Source organism: Trichomonas vaginalis, chromosome I (genome assembly GCF_026262505.1).
Source record: "Trichomonas vaginalis G3 chromosome I, whole genome shotgun sequence".
NCBI classification, from domain to species: Eukaryota; Parabasalia; order Trichomonadida; family Trichomonadidae; genus Trichomonas; species Trichomonas vaginalis.
In genome coordinates this window covers 24,099,511-24,114,646 of record NC_067203.1, presented here as the reverse complement: position 1 = coordinate 24,114,646, position 15,136 = coordinate 24,099,511, and the positions used below count along the sequence as shown (strand labels likewise).

The window sequence follows — 15,136 nt, the reverse complement described above, 5'->3', positions numbered from 1 at the left end:
AGGTTAAGTTAGTGTTGTCGTTGTGTTGTAAAATATACGTTAACGGTTTCGTAAAGTGTCAAATTCACATATCAGGGGTAAGGAGACGCGCAGTGCCTCAGTACCCATGATATGTATACTAACTAATGGGTGTTTTCTTAAAACAAATTTAGAGCAAATAACAATCGATACTGTTTCAAGTTATATCTATGAATGGGATTGGTATAATGGCATTCCAGCCTATGCATTTTATGAATGTCATAACTTAAAATCAGTTACTATCAATATGAATTCATTTGAAATTGGTCCATATGCATTTAAAAATTGTTTGAATCTAAAACAAGTAATTATTCCAGAAGGTCATGAAATAACAAAAATTCATATCGAAGCATTCGAAAACTGCCCATTAGAATCAATCAACATTAAATCAGCAACATTTATTGGATCTCGTGCATTTAGAAATACAAACTTACAAAGAGTTGTTTTGGGCAGAGTTACCTTAGAAGATCAAGTTTTTGCTTACTGTCAATCTCTTATTGAAGTTGAAATCCAGGAAGATGCTTTAATCGCATCAATATCAACTGGAAGGTTTTCGGATCCAGTACCTGCAATTGAGTTTTTCACGGAGTGTGATTCATTGGAAACTGTTGATTTAGGACATCTAACAAAAACATGTTATAGAATGTTCGCAAATTGTTATAGCCTAAAAACGATAAAATCATCTAATCCAGAGCTTTCAATTGTTAATGAGGCATTTTATGGATGTATAAGTTTAACAGATATTACACCAAACGTTGGAGTCATCGGAGAAAATGCTTTCATGTTTTGCACATCATTGACAGATCTTGATACAACAAATATCAACAAGATTGGAACAAGAGCATTTTATGGATGTGAAAAGCTAACTAATATTCATCCTTATGCTCTTGGCGATGATTACGCATTTGCATTTTGTAACTCACTCGTTAGTTGTAATGTTCAATCATATGCAAAGGTAGGTTTGTTTATGAACTGTACAAAACTTGAATCAGTAACAATTGAAGGTATTGATTATATTCCAGATAAAATGTTCGTTGGATGCACAAGCTTGAAAACAGTAGTATTTCCTCAAAGTATTACAGCTATTGGTCATTATGCTTTTATTGATACGAAACTTGTAATTCCAGATTTAGATCTAAGCGATATAGTAGAGTTTGGAAATTATTCACTCATAGACACTAAAATTGAAAAAATCAAATTAGGAAAGGATTATATTTATTATCGAGAAGATTGTGATCGAAGATATGTTTCTGTGTGTCCAGGTGTGAAAAAAACAGATTATAGTCCTCTAAAAGGAGTTAGTTCAATTAAAGAAATATTAATTGGAGCTGAGAAAAAAGAATTTGAGGCAGTCGATTTCCAAGAATGTAATGATTTAAATATTAGATTAGAGGAAGGCTCTCCTTTCCAAATTGTTGATGGAATGCTTGTAAAAGACAATGAAATATTTTATTATAGGGTGTCCAAAGGTGTGTTTAGCACAAACCTGAATACTGCGAATAGAAATAAACAAGTTACATATATATAAAGTTTATTTAAATATAATCACCATTGGATTCAATCACGCGTTCGCAGCGATCGATCCAGGCTTGAAAGACACGCTTTAAATCATCATGAGAAAATTGCTCAAATTGCTCTCTTACAAAATTTTCAAGATCATCTGGACTCGCGAATTCGCGTCCTTCAGCTCTCTTTTTTAGCGTGCCGAATAAATAAAAGTCAGAGGGTGCAATATCAGGTGAATAAATTGGGTTTGGAACAACTTTGACATTGTTTTCCACCAAGTAATTCATTACCTTATGACTTTTGTGAACTCTTGAATTATCAAAATGAATTGCAAACTTTTGTTTTTGTTGTTTGGATTTCTCAAACTCATCAGAATTGATAATTTGAGTAAGAACATTGTCAATTAGATACTGAGCATTCATCGTATTAGGTTTTTGAAGAATATCAATTGCGATGATGCCATTCACGCCCCAAAAAACCGACAACATCATCATTGGTGTGTCAATTTTTTTCTTCGGGAATGTTTGCGGATTTTCATCCTTCGGGATCCACATGATTTTGGCTTCTGTTGCATATTGAAACCAAGACTCGTCCCCTGTTACTAAAAAGCGAAACTTCTTGGATTGATACGCACCCAATATAGAGAGGAGCTTTTTCGAAGATTGGACTCTAGATTTTTTTTGAACTGAATTAAGGTTGTGCGGAACCCAACGTGTATACGCTAGTTTGTAGTTCAAATAATTGTGCAGATAATAACTGACTGTTGTACGTGGTATCTTTGTCATCTCCTCTATCCTTCTGAGTGATGCTCTTGGGTCTTCATCTAGCGCTTGAAGAATTGCTTTGATTTTTCTTTGATCCGGCGATTTTTTGTCAATTTTTATGATGGGCGCCTTTTTGTTCATGAAGTGATACATCCTAACATGATACGTTACAGTGGAATAGCTAGGAGCATCCATACCGAAGCATTTTACCAATGTCTCGTAGATTTTTTTACAGTCTTTGCATTTTTTTGCAAGAGCGAGGATGTTTTCTTTATGATTCATTAAAAAAATGAAAAAAATCCCGCCAAAATTTCCCGCGAAACCGCCTCTTGTCTCAAAATTCATTTTATATCCCGGCATGGCGCCAAAATACAACATACTCATCATATACATATATTCATATTTTTTATTATATATTTATAATCAGCATATATCTCCTTTAATAGTCTCATATAGAGCGCTGTGCTAAACGCACCTTTGGACACCCTATATTTAATTGAGCTACATAAAGTTACTTCTGTTAAACTTTCACACTTATAGAATGCATGATCTCCGATCTCATCAATTGTTGAATCTTTCAGGAATACAACTTTTTTTAATTTTTTACAAACAGAAAATCTTGGGATTGATGATGCGCTAATTGTCAATTCTGTAATGAATGTATTTTCTAAAGGGGAAAATCTATCGTAAGGATTTTCAATGATCAAATGGTCATTCCAAATATTAATATCAATTAATGGACATAGTTCAAATAAACATACTCCAACAGTCATTTGATGGTCTCCCCAACCAATAATTGTTTTCAGTCTCGGACAGTTAAAGAAACTATTTCTATCTATATATTTACACAAAGAAAGATTTACAGTTTTGATTTCTGGAAGATCACCAACATATGTAATGTATTTTATATTGTCTGGTAATTTATTTAGATTTGGAAAACCTGCAATTTTAACATTAAAACTATCTATAGGATTATCAGGAATTATTATTTCTGAAACATTAAAATTGTAAAGATTAATATAGGGTGTCCAAAGGTGCGTTTAGCACAGCGCTCTATATGAGACTATTAAAGGAGATATATGCTGATTATAAATATATAATAAAAAATATGAATATATGTATATGATGAGTATGTTGTATTTTGGCGCCATGCCGGGATATAAAATGAATTTTGAGACAAGAGGCGGTTTCGCGGGAAATTTTGGCGGGATTTTTTTCATTTTTTTAATGAATCATAAAGAAAACATCCTCGCTCTTGCAAAAAAATGCAAAGACTGTAAAAAAATCTACGAGACATTGGTAAAATGCTTCGGTATGGATGCTCCTAGCTATTCCACTGTAACGTATCATGTTAGGATGTATCACTTCATGAACAAAAAGGCGCCCATCATAAAAATTGACAAAAAATCGCCGGATCAAAGAAAAATCAAAGCAATTCTTCAAGCGCTAGATGAAGACCCAAGAGCATCACTCAGAAGGATAGAGGAGATGACAAAGATACCACGTACAACAGTCAGTTATTATCTGCACAATTATTTGAACTACAAACTAGCGTATACACGTTGGGTTCCGCACAACCTTAATTCAGTTCAAAAAAAATCTAGAGTCCAATCTTCGAAAAAGCTCCTCTCTATATTGGGTGCGTATCAATCCAAGAAGTTTCGCTTTTTAGTAACAGGGGACGAGTCTTGGTTTCAATATGCAACAGAAGCCAAAATCATGTGGATCCCGAAGGATGAAAATCCGCAAACATTCCGAAGAAAAAAATTGACACACCAATGATGATGTTGTCGGTTTTTTGGGGCGTGAATGGCATCATCGCAATTGATATTCTTCAAAACCTAATACGATGAATGCTCAGTATCTAATTGACAATGTTCTTACTCAAATTATCAATTCTGATGAGTTTGAGAAATCCAAACAACAAAAACAAAAGTTTGCAATTCATTTTGATAATTCAAGAGTTCACAAAAGTCATAAGGTAATGAATTACTTGGTGGAAAACAATGTCAAAGTTGTTCCAAACCCAATTTATTCACCTGATATTGCACCCTCTGACTTTTATTTATTCGGCACGCTAAAAAAGAGAGCTGAAGGACGCGAATTCGCGAGTCCAGATGATCTTGAAAATTTTGTAAGAGAGCAATTTGAGCAATTTTCTCATGATGATTTAAAGCGTGTCTTTCAAGCCTGGATCGATCGCTGCGAACGCGTGATTGAATCCATAAAAATGGTATGATTTTTCAAGATATATGCTCTTACTTAATTTATAAGTTGGTTCATATTCTCCTTCTTTTGCATACCTATTAACATTATTATAATCACTAATATGCATTGAACAATCTTCCATTGAACTATATATAAATGCTGGAGATTTCACACATAATTTAATATTTTTAATACCTTGATCAAAGAATTGAAAATCTGATATTTCTGGATTTACAACAGCTTGATAATATCTTGAGTACTGCATTGCTTGATTACTAATTAATTTTACACTACTAGGAATTTCAAACGAACTTTTATTTGTCCATAAAATGAACATCAAACCACCTGTTTTGTTCATGAAACAATCATTTTCAACATAATACATCGGATGTCCTCCTTCACTAAACTTAAATTCGATATGATTTTTATTACTAAAACTTGTGTAATTAATATTTATCAAGGAATTAGGAATATAAAGTTCTCTAATTCCAACATTATAGAATGTACAATCTCCTATTTTTCGAATCTTTTCGTTAAACTTCAAATTTGTTAGAGCTGTACAGTTTGAAAACGCGAAATCTTCTATCATAATGAGATTTTCAGGACAAATGAATTCAGTATTATTTGAATCCATAAATGCTTCCTTATGAATAATCTTCAATTTATCTCCTAAATGCAAGTTTAGTTTTCCAAGACCACCTTGTTTGAAACATTTTGGTGAAATTTTATGCAATCGAGATAAGTCAACATCAACGAGAGAAAAGCATTGTTGGAAACAAGAATAATCAACAATTTCTAATTCATTGTTGAAATCAAGTTTTTGTAAACTATAACAACCATAGAAGCAATGAGAATCTAAACGACTAATAACAACATTATCAGGTAATTTAATTGATGTTAAATTAGTGCAAAATGCAAAACACCCTTCTGGAAAATAGTTTGTATTCATCTTCATTTCAATTGTTTTGACACTTGTGCAGTAAGCAAATAATCCATCTTTCAGATTAATGTTTGGATTCGTTATTATCTTTTCCAAGTTATTTGAATATGAAAATGCATATATATTGATATTCTTAACAAAATCAGGAATTGTAAACTCTTTGCTTTCCAAACCTGCAGGATATGCATATAAAGTTTCTTTGTTCGTTGTGTAAATAACTTTATCTATTGAAACAAAATATGAATTATCTTCAAGAACAATTTCTTTCAAGTGTAGATTATTGAAATTTAATGGTAAAAATCTATTGACACCTGAAGTAAAAGTCACTTTTTCGAGATATGGTGTATAACAACGACTTTCCTCATAATAATCTAATTCATGCATAAAATCATAAGTTATATCCGTTTTCACTATTATTTCTTTGATTTTTGATCAATAGAAAGCATCAACACCTAGATTCATAATATTCGTGAAATCTAGATATGAAATGTTAGTGTTTGCGAAAGCATACGAAGAAATAGTAGTAATTGTACTACATAACTGAACATCTGTTAATATTATACAGTTAGAAAATGTTGAAGAATCTATTGTAGTCATTCCAGAACTTTCGAGAAAAACAACCTTTTCTAAATAGAAGCAGTTATAAAATCTTGGAAGTGAACTCGAATCTACAGTTAATTCTCTTATATATGTGTTTGAAAGAGGATAATGTACATCTGCATTTCCATGAAACTTTAAATTTGTGTTCCATAGATTAATTTCAATCAATGGACATAGTTCAAATAAATTGGCTTCTAGATCCATTTCATGATCTCCCCATCCAATGATTTTTTAAGTTTCGGGCAATTAAAGAAACTATTTCTGTAAATTCGTTTGCAATGAGTAAGATCAACTGATTCAATCTCTGGAAGATCGCCAGCATATCTAACATAATCAATACCATTTGGTAAGTTTTTAAGTTTTGGACAACCAGCAATATCAATTTGACAGCTAAAATCAGGATCATCAGGAGTGATAATTTCTTCAATATTCATATTACGTAAAGCAATAGAGTATGTATCACGTGTGAATTCAATTGTTTTCAGGTTTTGATAATAAATTAATCCATCGTATTTGCCTCCGTTAAAGTATGGACTACTACTATAAATGATAAGTTTCTTAATGGGGAGTTTTGAAAAGGCATCATTACGCATTGCATTACTGTTTATTTCAAGTTCTTCAATGGCCGTAGATATAAGTGCTGTACTATGGATTTCCCATGTATCTTTGAAATCATATTTAAAAATTTTAAGTGAAGTACAGTTACAAAATGAATATTCACCAAAACTATTGCATTTTGAAATGAAAGTTGTTAATTTAAAACAATTACAAAATGCATAACTAGGTAATATCATAAAATCTGTTGAAAGATTTACTTCAATTAAAGAAGTATTAGCAAAACATGAACTATCAAGTGATTGAATTTTTTGTAAATCGGCTGATTGTAGATTAATACAGTCACAAAATGCAGATTCTCCGATTGAATTAACGTTTTCAAGATTAATTTGAGAAATTGACGAACCATAAAATGGTATATTAGCTATGGTTGTAATACTTTGGGATAACTTAACGTTTTTTATATTTTGATTTTTCATAAAAGCTTCTTCTGGAATAGAATTTATTTGCTCTGAAACAATTTCGAGAGAATTTATACTATGTAATCCTTCAAATATCGGAAAAGACTGCATTGTGTCACCAATAATCAGCTTTGTAAAGTCTTCCGATTTAATTCTGGATGAGATTATTTCTAGATCATCATTATTTTGAATTGTTATTGATTTCTCTGTTTCCATATTATATTTGATTGCTTTATCTATCAGCGAGTACAGTACAATTTGATTTAACATCAAGTCTTCCGAAGCAAAAATATTTGAAAGAAGCTTTCAAAAATTCAATTCGATCGGTATTGTTATCTATTATATAATAAATAACATAACAATGATTTTGAAAAAAGATACTTTAATATTTGAATTGAGAATAATCGTATTATTTAAAACTAAATTCAATTTGTTCAATTCAAATTTTTTTCTCATTGAAATCATAAATTTCGATTCCAATATATTTGAAGATCAAATGAATCAAAATTTTGGTGGGAAAAATTGAATGAGAGTGTCATGCGAAAATTTTGCAAATTACCTCAGACTTTTCAGAGGATTGAGTGGCAACTCAATCCTCTGAAATAGTCTGTGGTAATTTTTAGTCTCTACACTATTTCAATATAAGCTCCATTTTTAAACAGTTTTTAAAAATCGAGCATTGAAAAGTGTGATGAGACTTTTTAATTTTTTAAAGTACTAATTAGAAGTATAATTAAAGCAATACGATGTGAATCCACTCAGTAGTTAAAAATTTTAGAGCTATCGGCACAATTCGATCCATATTTAATATAAAAATCCGATTTTAATTATAAATTGCTAACAAAAAAATTGTAAAAATCTGAACTTTCAATATTCAATGCTTACAAAAGATGATTGAGATTGATTTTGGAATAATTCGTCCAATCATAATTTGCTTAACAATATGTCTTTCTTCCATTTTTTTAATTAACTATTCAAATTTTCTAAGTGATTTTTTTGTAATAAATTTATATAAATAACGAAAATTAATATTTTATTAAGCCTGTGCTTCGATTTTGTAAAGTATTCAAAATTTATCCTTACAATTACATTTCTTAAAAAATGCTTTCATCCTTTATTTTTAAATCTTTTCTTCATAAAAACGTAATTTTTAACAACGAAGTCATTACATCTGGTACCAAAATGACCTTAAATGATCCAGCTGACTTTGAAAATCAAGATGTTCTACTTAATCAAATGAAAAGCGCGAACGTTGACACAATTAGACTTGAAGGATCATCAATATACGATTTTCCAACTTTTGTTGGCATTAAAATGGTGAAAACTCTTGAATGCCATTTGAGGTGCGAAATTCCTGATTTTTATTTTTATAAAAACCAGAATATTAGAACAGTATATCTAGGAGAAAATATAATTTCTATAGGAAATTCGGCATTTTCATACTCAACATTAGAATTTATTAATTTTTCTGAATCTACATCCATCATGGAATATGCATTTGCAAATTGTACTAACTTGGATATTTCAACTATATATAAACTAGACAAAGGTTGTTTTCAGCACACAAACTTAAAACATATTACAATTCAAGTCGGAAGTTCTTTTTATGAAGCAGATGGAGGAACAGGTATTCCACCTTTTGCATTCTATGAGTGTTATAATCTAGAAACAGTAACAATAAATGTTAATATTGTTTCAATAGGAAATAGTGCATTTCTTGATTGTTTTAGTCTAAGAGAAGTCATTTTGCCGAATGGTAATGAAATAAGAAAAGTTTTTTCATTTGCATTTGAAAATTGTCCATTAGAATCAATCAACCTTGAACAAGCCATGTTTTTGGGTAATGCAGCATTTCGAAATACAAAATTAAAGAAAGTTGTTTTGAATGATGCAGTTCTTGAAGATCACGTTTTTGCATATTGTGAAGATCTTAGAGAAGTTGTTATTGTAGAAAATTTAAGAACAACAACTATGAGATTAGGTATATTCGATATAAGACCATCACAAGAATTCTTCATGGTATGCCAATCATTAGAAACTGTAGATTTAGGTCGTCAATGGTCAACATGTAAAGGAATGTTCAGAAACTGTTTCAATCTCAAAGAAATAAAGTCATCAAATTCTGAATTAGTTGTAGGTTTTGAATCATTTTTCTCTTGTTTGAGTTTAACAAGTATAACAATAAGTATACATACAATCGAAGAAGGTGGATTTATGTTTTGTAAATCATTAACAACTGTAGATACTACAAATATCGCTTCAATTGGAATTCGCGCTTTTTATGGATGCGAAAAATTAACAAATATTTCGCCGCATGTTCTAGGAGATAGTTATGCATTTGCATATTGTACTTCTTTAGTTAGTTGTACCGTTCAAGTATCTGCAGGTACTGGATTATTAATGAATTGTACAAAACTTGAATCAGTTACATTACAAGGAATTCAGTATATTCCAGATAAAATGTTTTTTGGTTGTACTAGTTTGAAAACAGTTGTTTTCTCAGATATCATCAAGACAATAGGTCATTATGCATTTATGGACACAAAACTTGAAATATCAAATTTAGATCTAAGTGAGGCAACAGAAATTGGAAATTATTCACTAAAAGGTGCTAAGATTGATCAAATCAAATTAGGAAAGGATTATGTTTATTTTAGAGAAGATTGTGATCGAAGATATGTTTCTGTGTGTCCAGGTGTGAAAACAAATAATTATAGTCCTCTAAAAGGAGTTAGTTCAGTTAAAGAAATATTAATTGGAGCTGAGAAAACAGAATTTGAGGCAGCCGATTTCCAAGAATGTAATGATTTAAATATTAAATTAGAGGAAGGTTCTCCTTTCCAAATTGTTGATGGAATGCTTGTAAAAGACAGTGAAATATTTTATTATATTCCTTACCAAGCAACAAGGAAAACTCTAACAATTCCAGGTCCATCATCAAAGAAAATATTATCAAGTACAATTACAAAGATTCATCCATACGCATTCACAACATCAAAGTTAGAAGAAGTAGTAATAAATAGTTAAATTGAAATTATGGAGAAAGCATTCTATGGATGCAAAACTCTTAAATCAATCACATTTAATTTTAATCAACAAAAATCATTAGATATTAGCATCTTTGAAAATTGCATCTCATTGACAACTGTTACTTTATGTCCATCATTTAGTGAACTTGGCGATAGTTCATTCCGAGGTTGTACTTCATTAGAAACAATTACAATTCCAGAAGGTACACAACGATTAGGCAGATATTGTTTTGCAGAATGCACTAAATTGAAGGATATAAAATTCCCATCGAATCGTCTCTATATAAAAGACTATTGCTTTTCTAAATGTACAAGCTTAACAAACCTTGATCTTTCAAACGAAATGGATTTTGGAGAATTCGTTTTCGAATCATCATCTTTGGTATCAGTTAAAATGAATCCTACAAATTTGGGATACGGCATATTTAATAACTGCTATAAGTTGGAAAAAGTAGAATTAATTAACAGTGATAATTGGTATACTATTGGAGAATATTGTTTTAACTCTACTAGTATAACTCAAATCCGTTTACCGCCAAATGTTTACCATCTTTATAAATATTGTTTCGCATTTACAAAAATTAAGAAATTCTTTATACCTAAAGCTCTAACTGAAATACATCCTCAGGCATTTTATGGTATTGATGATATTGAATTAGAATTAGATTGTGATCATCCTAAATTTATTTTAGGAGCTCATGAACTTATCGATAAAGATACAAGAACTTTGGTATTGACATATGGAAAATTATTATCAACATATATTGTTCCTTCAAGGATATTAAGTATTGGTGCCAATGCAATTAATTCATATCCTAAATATAATGAAACAACAGGGAAAGTTATAGATTTTGGAGTTACAACTTTAGTAATTAGAACAAATGTTTATTTTGAAGCTTCATATAATTCAGACTACTCTGTAAACACAAACTTGCCAATATTTAATGCACCATATTTACACAATCTTTGTTATGGTGGAACTGTTAGAGCAGATGGTACGAATATTCCTCGAGTTTTTGTTTCTGAAAATTATGCTAGATCGATTTGGAATCAAAATCCAAGGAAAGAAGTTATAGTTGGTGAATGTGATTCATCTGTTCCATTTGAGAATTATGCAAAATTTGATTATACATATCCAAAGAATCCAAAGTATAAGCAACTTCCAAAACAAATACTTCCACAAGAAACTAAAGATTGTGCATTAATTGATGATCCTTATGAAATTCCAGAAGTTGAACCAGAAATAAGTCCAGAAGAAAATCCATCAGATCAAACAAATACAATGTCATCAGAGACAAATAATTCAGATCAAAATTCTGAACTAATTAATATTGACGAAATAAAGCCAGAAGGTAACAAATCATTATTAACATACGTTTTGCTTGCAGTTGCAGCGGCAGAAATTTTGTTGATTGCGGGAATGATAGCGTTCTTAATTCTTAAGAATAAAGAAGATAGTTCAGATGAGAGTGTTGTTGAAATGTCAGAGGAGGCGATAACAAACGTAGTAACAGATGTTTCTACAGAGATAACATTTTCAAATCCGCTGTTTTCAATGAATACATCTATTGAAGAAGACCCATTTGCGAATGACTTTGAAGAGGGACACAAGAATGATGAAGGATATTTCAACAAATGTTTAATTGATGCAGAATAAAAATATCTATCTGTTTTTTAATGAAATTCGTTTTTTAACATTTTTCAAAATAATCTCACTCAAGAATGAATATTATATATTCAGAGATTGAAATATTCATTAAGGGTGCACATACACCTCCAATTCAGATGTTTAAGGTTAATTTTCAATGACGCTTCACCCCAGTTGTCGAAATTTTGAATAAAAGTCAGATGAGTGTATGCACAGCCATAAAATGTTTCTTCCCCAATTATCACAATTGACAATCGGCATGTTTAATATGTGCAGTAATTTAGAAAAAATAGAATTCATTGATAACGAAATTTATATGAATTTGGATTGCCTCCAATGTTAAAAGAATCGAAGAATTTGCATTTTCATACACTAAAATAAAGAAAATTATTATTAATAAAAAATTAATAGATATTAGCTCTCATGCATGGGATTTTTTTTAAGATTTTTCCAAAAATTAAATTTGATAGATATAGTTTATTTTGCACGATCTATTAAATGGTCCGCTTAATTTTGAGTTTTGATCAAGATTGAAAAAATATAAACACATCAACAAGTATGATGCTATGTTGGAATAAAACATATTTAATGTATATTCTAATTGATTTTTGAAGTTAAGACTATATAAGTTTAAATGTCATAAAAGTGTTAGGTGTTTTATGTATCATGACTAATGAACAATTAATAAAGGATGCAAAGAATTCTTTTGAAAAATAATGATATGGATAGTTTAAAGATTTTTTTAAAAATGTTAATGCGATGAATAAAAATAAAGTTATAATTCAATAAGTTATTGCTTAATTAATTTATATGCTATCAATTTAAAAATGTTACGAAACGCTGCTGAATAAATAATAAATGTTTATTCATGAGTTACTTTCAATGCAGTTATTAAAAGAATAATAATTAATACAGATAAAAATGCAACAAATACTAATAATACTACATGGAAAAGAGAATAAACCCTTAAGTTTTCCAAAAATGGAAGAGATTGATTAGCATAGTAATACCATGTATTATCTGTTATGTATTCTTCGATATACTTGAAGGATTCCTCAAGATATAAGCTATTACTCAATTTATATGTTGGTTCATATTCTCCTTCTTTTTCGTATCTATCAATATTATTTTCATCACTGATTTCCAATATGCAATTATCTGGTTCATTGCTAGACGATGGTGGTTTCACGCAAATTTTACTATTGTACATGTCAATATATTCATTAGATTTAATTCTTAGAAGTTCGCTATCTGATATATCAGGATTTACGATAAATCGATAGAAATTTGAAGATTTAATGGCTTCATTACTAATTATTTTCACATTTTGAGGTATTTCAAAAACAGATCCTTTCTTCCAAAGTACAAACATCAAGCCTCCAGTCTTATTCATAAAACAATCATTTTCAACATAATAAATTGGATGCCCTCCTTCACTAAATTTAAATTCGATGTGGGTTGAATTACAAAAACTTGTTGAGTTAATATACTCGATTGAGTCAGGAATATATAGTTCTCTAATTCCAACATTGTAGAATGAATATCCTTCTAGCCTTTGTATGTTTTCATTGAACTTAAAGTTTATAAGTTCTGTACAATTTGAAAACGCAAATTCATCTATAATAAACAAATTTTCAGGACAAATAAATTCTGTTATTTTTGTATCCATAAATGCTTCCTTATTCATAATTTTCATATTTGATCCCATGTGTAAATTTAATTGACTTTGTAGATTTCCTTTAAAGCAACTCTTAGGAATACTATATAATTGTGATAAATTAACTTCTACAAGTGATTGACAATCTTGGAAGCAACTCTCTTCAACAATTTCTAATTCATTTTTGAAATCAAGTCTTTGTAAGCTAATGCATCCATGGAAACAATGTGAATCTAGCATAGTAATAGCTGCATTTTCATGTATTTTAATTGATGTCAAATTAGTACAAAATGCAAAACATCCTTTTGACAATACATTCGTTTTGAAATTGATAACAACTGTTTTAACACTTGTGCAATATGCAAACGTTGATTCTGTTAGCACCATATTGGAATTAATTATTATTTTCTCCAAATTATTTGTAAATGCAAAAGCATTATGATTAACGTTTCTCACGAAATCAGGAATTATAAATTCTTTTGCTTCTAAACCTCCAGGATATGCATAAAGTGTTTGCTTGTCAGCAGTGTAAATAACTTTATCAATTGACTTAAAATTGGAATTATCTACAAGTACGTATTCTTTTAAATTTGGACTATTGAAATACAATGTATTGAAAATAGTTACTTCACTCTTAAATGTCACTTTTTCTAACTTGGGTAAATAAACATTTCTTTCAATATATTCTAGCACAATAGGATCATCTGTTGTCTCAAAGAAATATAATACTTTTTGAACATTTTTATTAATTATTATTTCTTTTAGTGGTGTACCATAAAATGCTGAAATATCTAATTCCTGAATATTTGTTAAGTCTAAATAAGAAATATTTGTATTCTTAAAGGCATTAGCTGCAATGGTAGTAATTGAACTGCATAATTCAACTTCTGTTAAGCTTTCACAATCATAAAATGCGTCATATTCTATTCTTGTAATTCCGGACCCTTCAATGTATTTAACCTTTTTTAACGTTTTACAGCCTCTGAAAATTGGTGGATAACTTGCATTAATGTTTATTTCTTTAATTTGAGAAAATTGAAGAGGTGAAAACTGTTCATTAATGATATCTCTAACTTCATACGATAAGTTCTCATTCCATATATTTATATCAACCAATGGAGAAAACTGAAATAGGCCTGGGCCTAAAAACATTGCATGGTCTCCCCAACCAATAATTCTTTTCAGTTTTGGGCAATTGAAGAAACTATTTCTGTAGATTATTGTACAAAATGTGAGATCAACTGTTTCAATTTCAGGCATATCTCCAACATAAAAGACTGTATTAATTCCATTTGGTAAGTTTTTAAGCTTAGGAAGACCAGCAATTTTTATTGAGCATCTAAAATTAGGATCATTTGGAATGATTATCTGTTCAATATTCATATTTGAAAAACAGATTAATTCTGAATCATGTGTGAATTCAATTGTTGTTAAATTTGGAAAATTTTGTCCATCAGTAATAGTATAGTACTCCAAGTTATAATAGAAATATTCATCTAATATTGGGCTGTATATAGTTAATTTCTTAATAGATAATTTAGAAAGTGCTTTGTTATTGAATAATTGGAAATTTATTGCTATCTCTTCAATAGCGGCTGACATAAAAACTGTTTCTGGGAACTGATTACTTTCCCTAAAATTATATTTAAATACTTTCAGTGATGTACAGTTACAAAATGCATATTCACCAAAACTATTGCAATTTGAAACGAAAGATGCCAAATTAAAGCAATTACAAAATGCATAACTA

General features: G+C 29.9%; 5 protein-coding genes and 1 pseudogene across 6 annotated transcripts, besides 7 other annotated features; 3 read left to right on the top strand and 3 right to left on the bottom strand.

Annotated features, from left to right (window-relative positions):
* Positions 1–124: part of a mobile genetic element that runs on past the window's edge.
* Positions 1–124: part of a terminal%2Cinverted (terminal inverted repeat of Maverick-1B transposon ID:TVAGG3_1041290) that runs on past the window's edge.
* Positions 125–1,473: 1,349 nt separating this feature from the next.
* Positions 1,474–1,501: a terminal%2Cinverted (terminal inverted repeat of Mariner transposon ID:TVAGG3_1041260).
* Positions 1,474–2,777: a mobile genetic element.
* Positions 1,554–2,681, bottom strand: TVAGG3_1041270 (Mariner transposase; the record flags this gene model as incomplete). Its single annotated transcript, XM_051255508.1, has 1 exon — positions 1,554–2,681. The coding sequence occupies one exon, from the start codon at positions 2,679–2,681 to the stop codon at positions 1,554–1,556; it is 1,128 nt and encodes a 375-aa protein (XP_051081082.1).
* Positions 2,750–2,777: a terminal%2Cinverted (terminal inverted repeat of Mariner transposon ID:TVAGG3_1041260).
* A 531-nt stretch (positions 2,778–3,308) lies between these two features.
* Positions 3,309–3,336: a terminal%2Cinverted (terminal inverted repeat of Mariner transposon ID:TVAGG3_1041230).
* Positions 3,309–4,513: a mobile genetic element.
* On the top strand, positions 3,405–4,513 carry TVAGG3_1041240 (annotated as a pseudogene). The gene has a single exon. A coding segment is annotated over exon 1 (1,109 nt).
* A 1,717-nt stretch (positions 4,514–6,230) lies between these two features.
* On the bottom strand, positions 6,231–7,268 carry TVAGG3_1041220 (ribonuclease inhibitor domain-containing protein; the record flags this gene model as incomplete). The annotated part of the gene is made up of 1 exon (XM_001328724.1): positions 6,231–7,268. One exon carries the CDS (start codon positions 7,266–7,268, stop codon positions 6,231–6,233), a length of 1,038 nt encoding a protein of 345 aa, XP_001328759.1.
* Positions 7,269–8,153: 885 nt separating this feature from the next.
* TVAGG3_1041210 (leucine-rich repeats (6 copies)-containing protein) lies at positions 8,154–10,079 on the top strand (the record flags this gene model as incomplete). The annotated part of the gene is made up of 1 exon (XM_001328725.1): positions 8,154–10,079. The coding sequence occupies one exon, from the start codon at positions 8,154–8,156 to the stop codon at positions 10,077–10,079; it is 1,926 nt and encodes a 641-aa protein (XP_001328760.1).
* Positions 10,080–10,088: 9 nt separating this feature from the next.
* On the top strand, positions 10,089–11,738 carry TVAGG3_1041200 (leucine-rich repeats (6 copies)-containing protein; the record flags this gene model as incomplete). The annotated part of the gene is made up of 1 exon (XM_001328726.1): positions 10,089–11,738. One exon carries the CDS (start codon positions 10,089–10,091, stop codon positions 11,736–11,738), a length of 1,650 nt encoding a protein of 549 aa, XP_001328761.1.
* An 853-nt stretch (positions 11,739–12,591) lies between these two features.
* On the bottom strand, positions 12,592–14,988 carry TVAGG3_1041190 (ribonuclease inhibitor domain-containing protein; the record flags this gene model as incomplete). Its single annotated transcript, XM_001328727.1, has 1 exon — positions 12,592–14,988. One exon carries the CDS (start codon positions 14,986–14,988, stop codon positions 12,592–12,594), a length of 2,397 nt encoding a protein of 798 aa, XP_001328762.1.
* Positions 14,989–15,136: the final 148 nt, after the last annotated feature.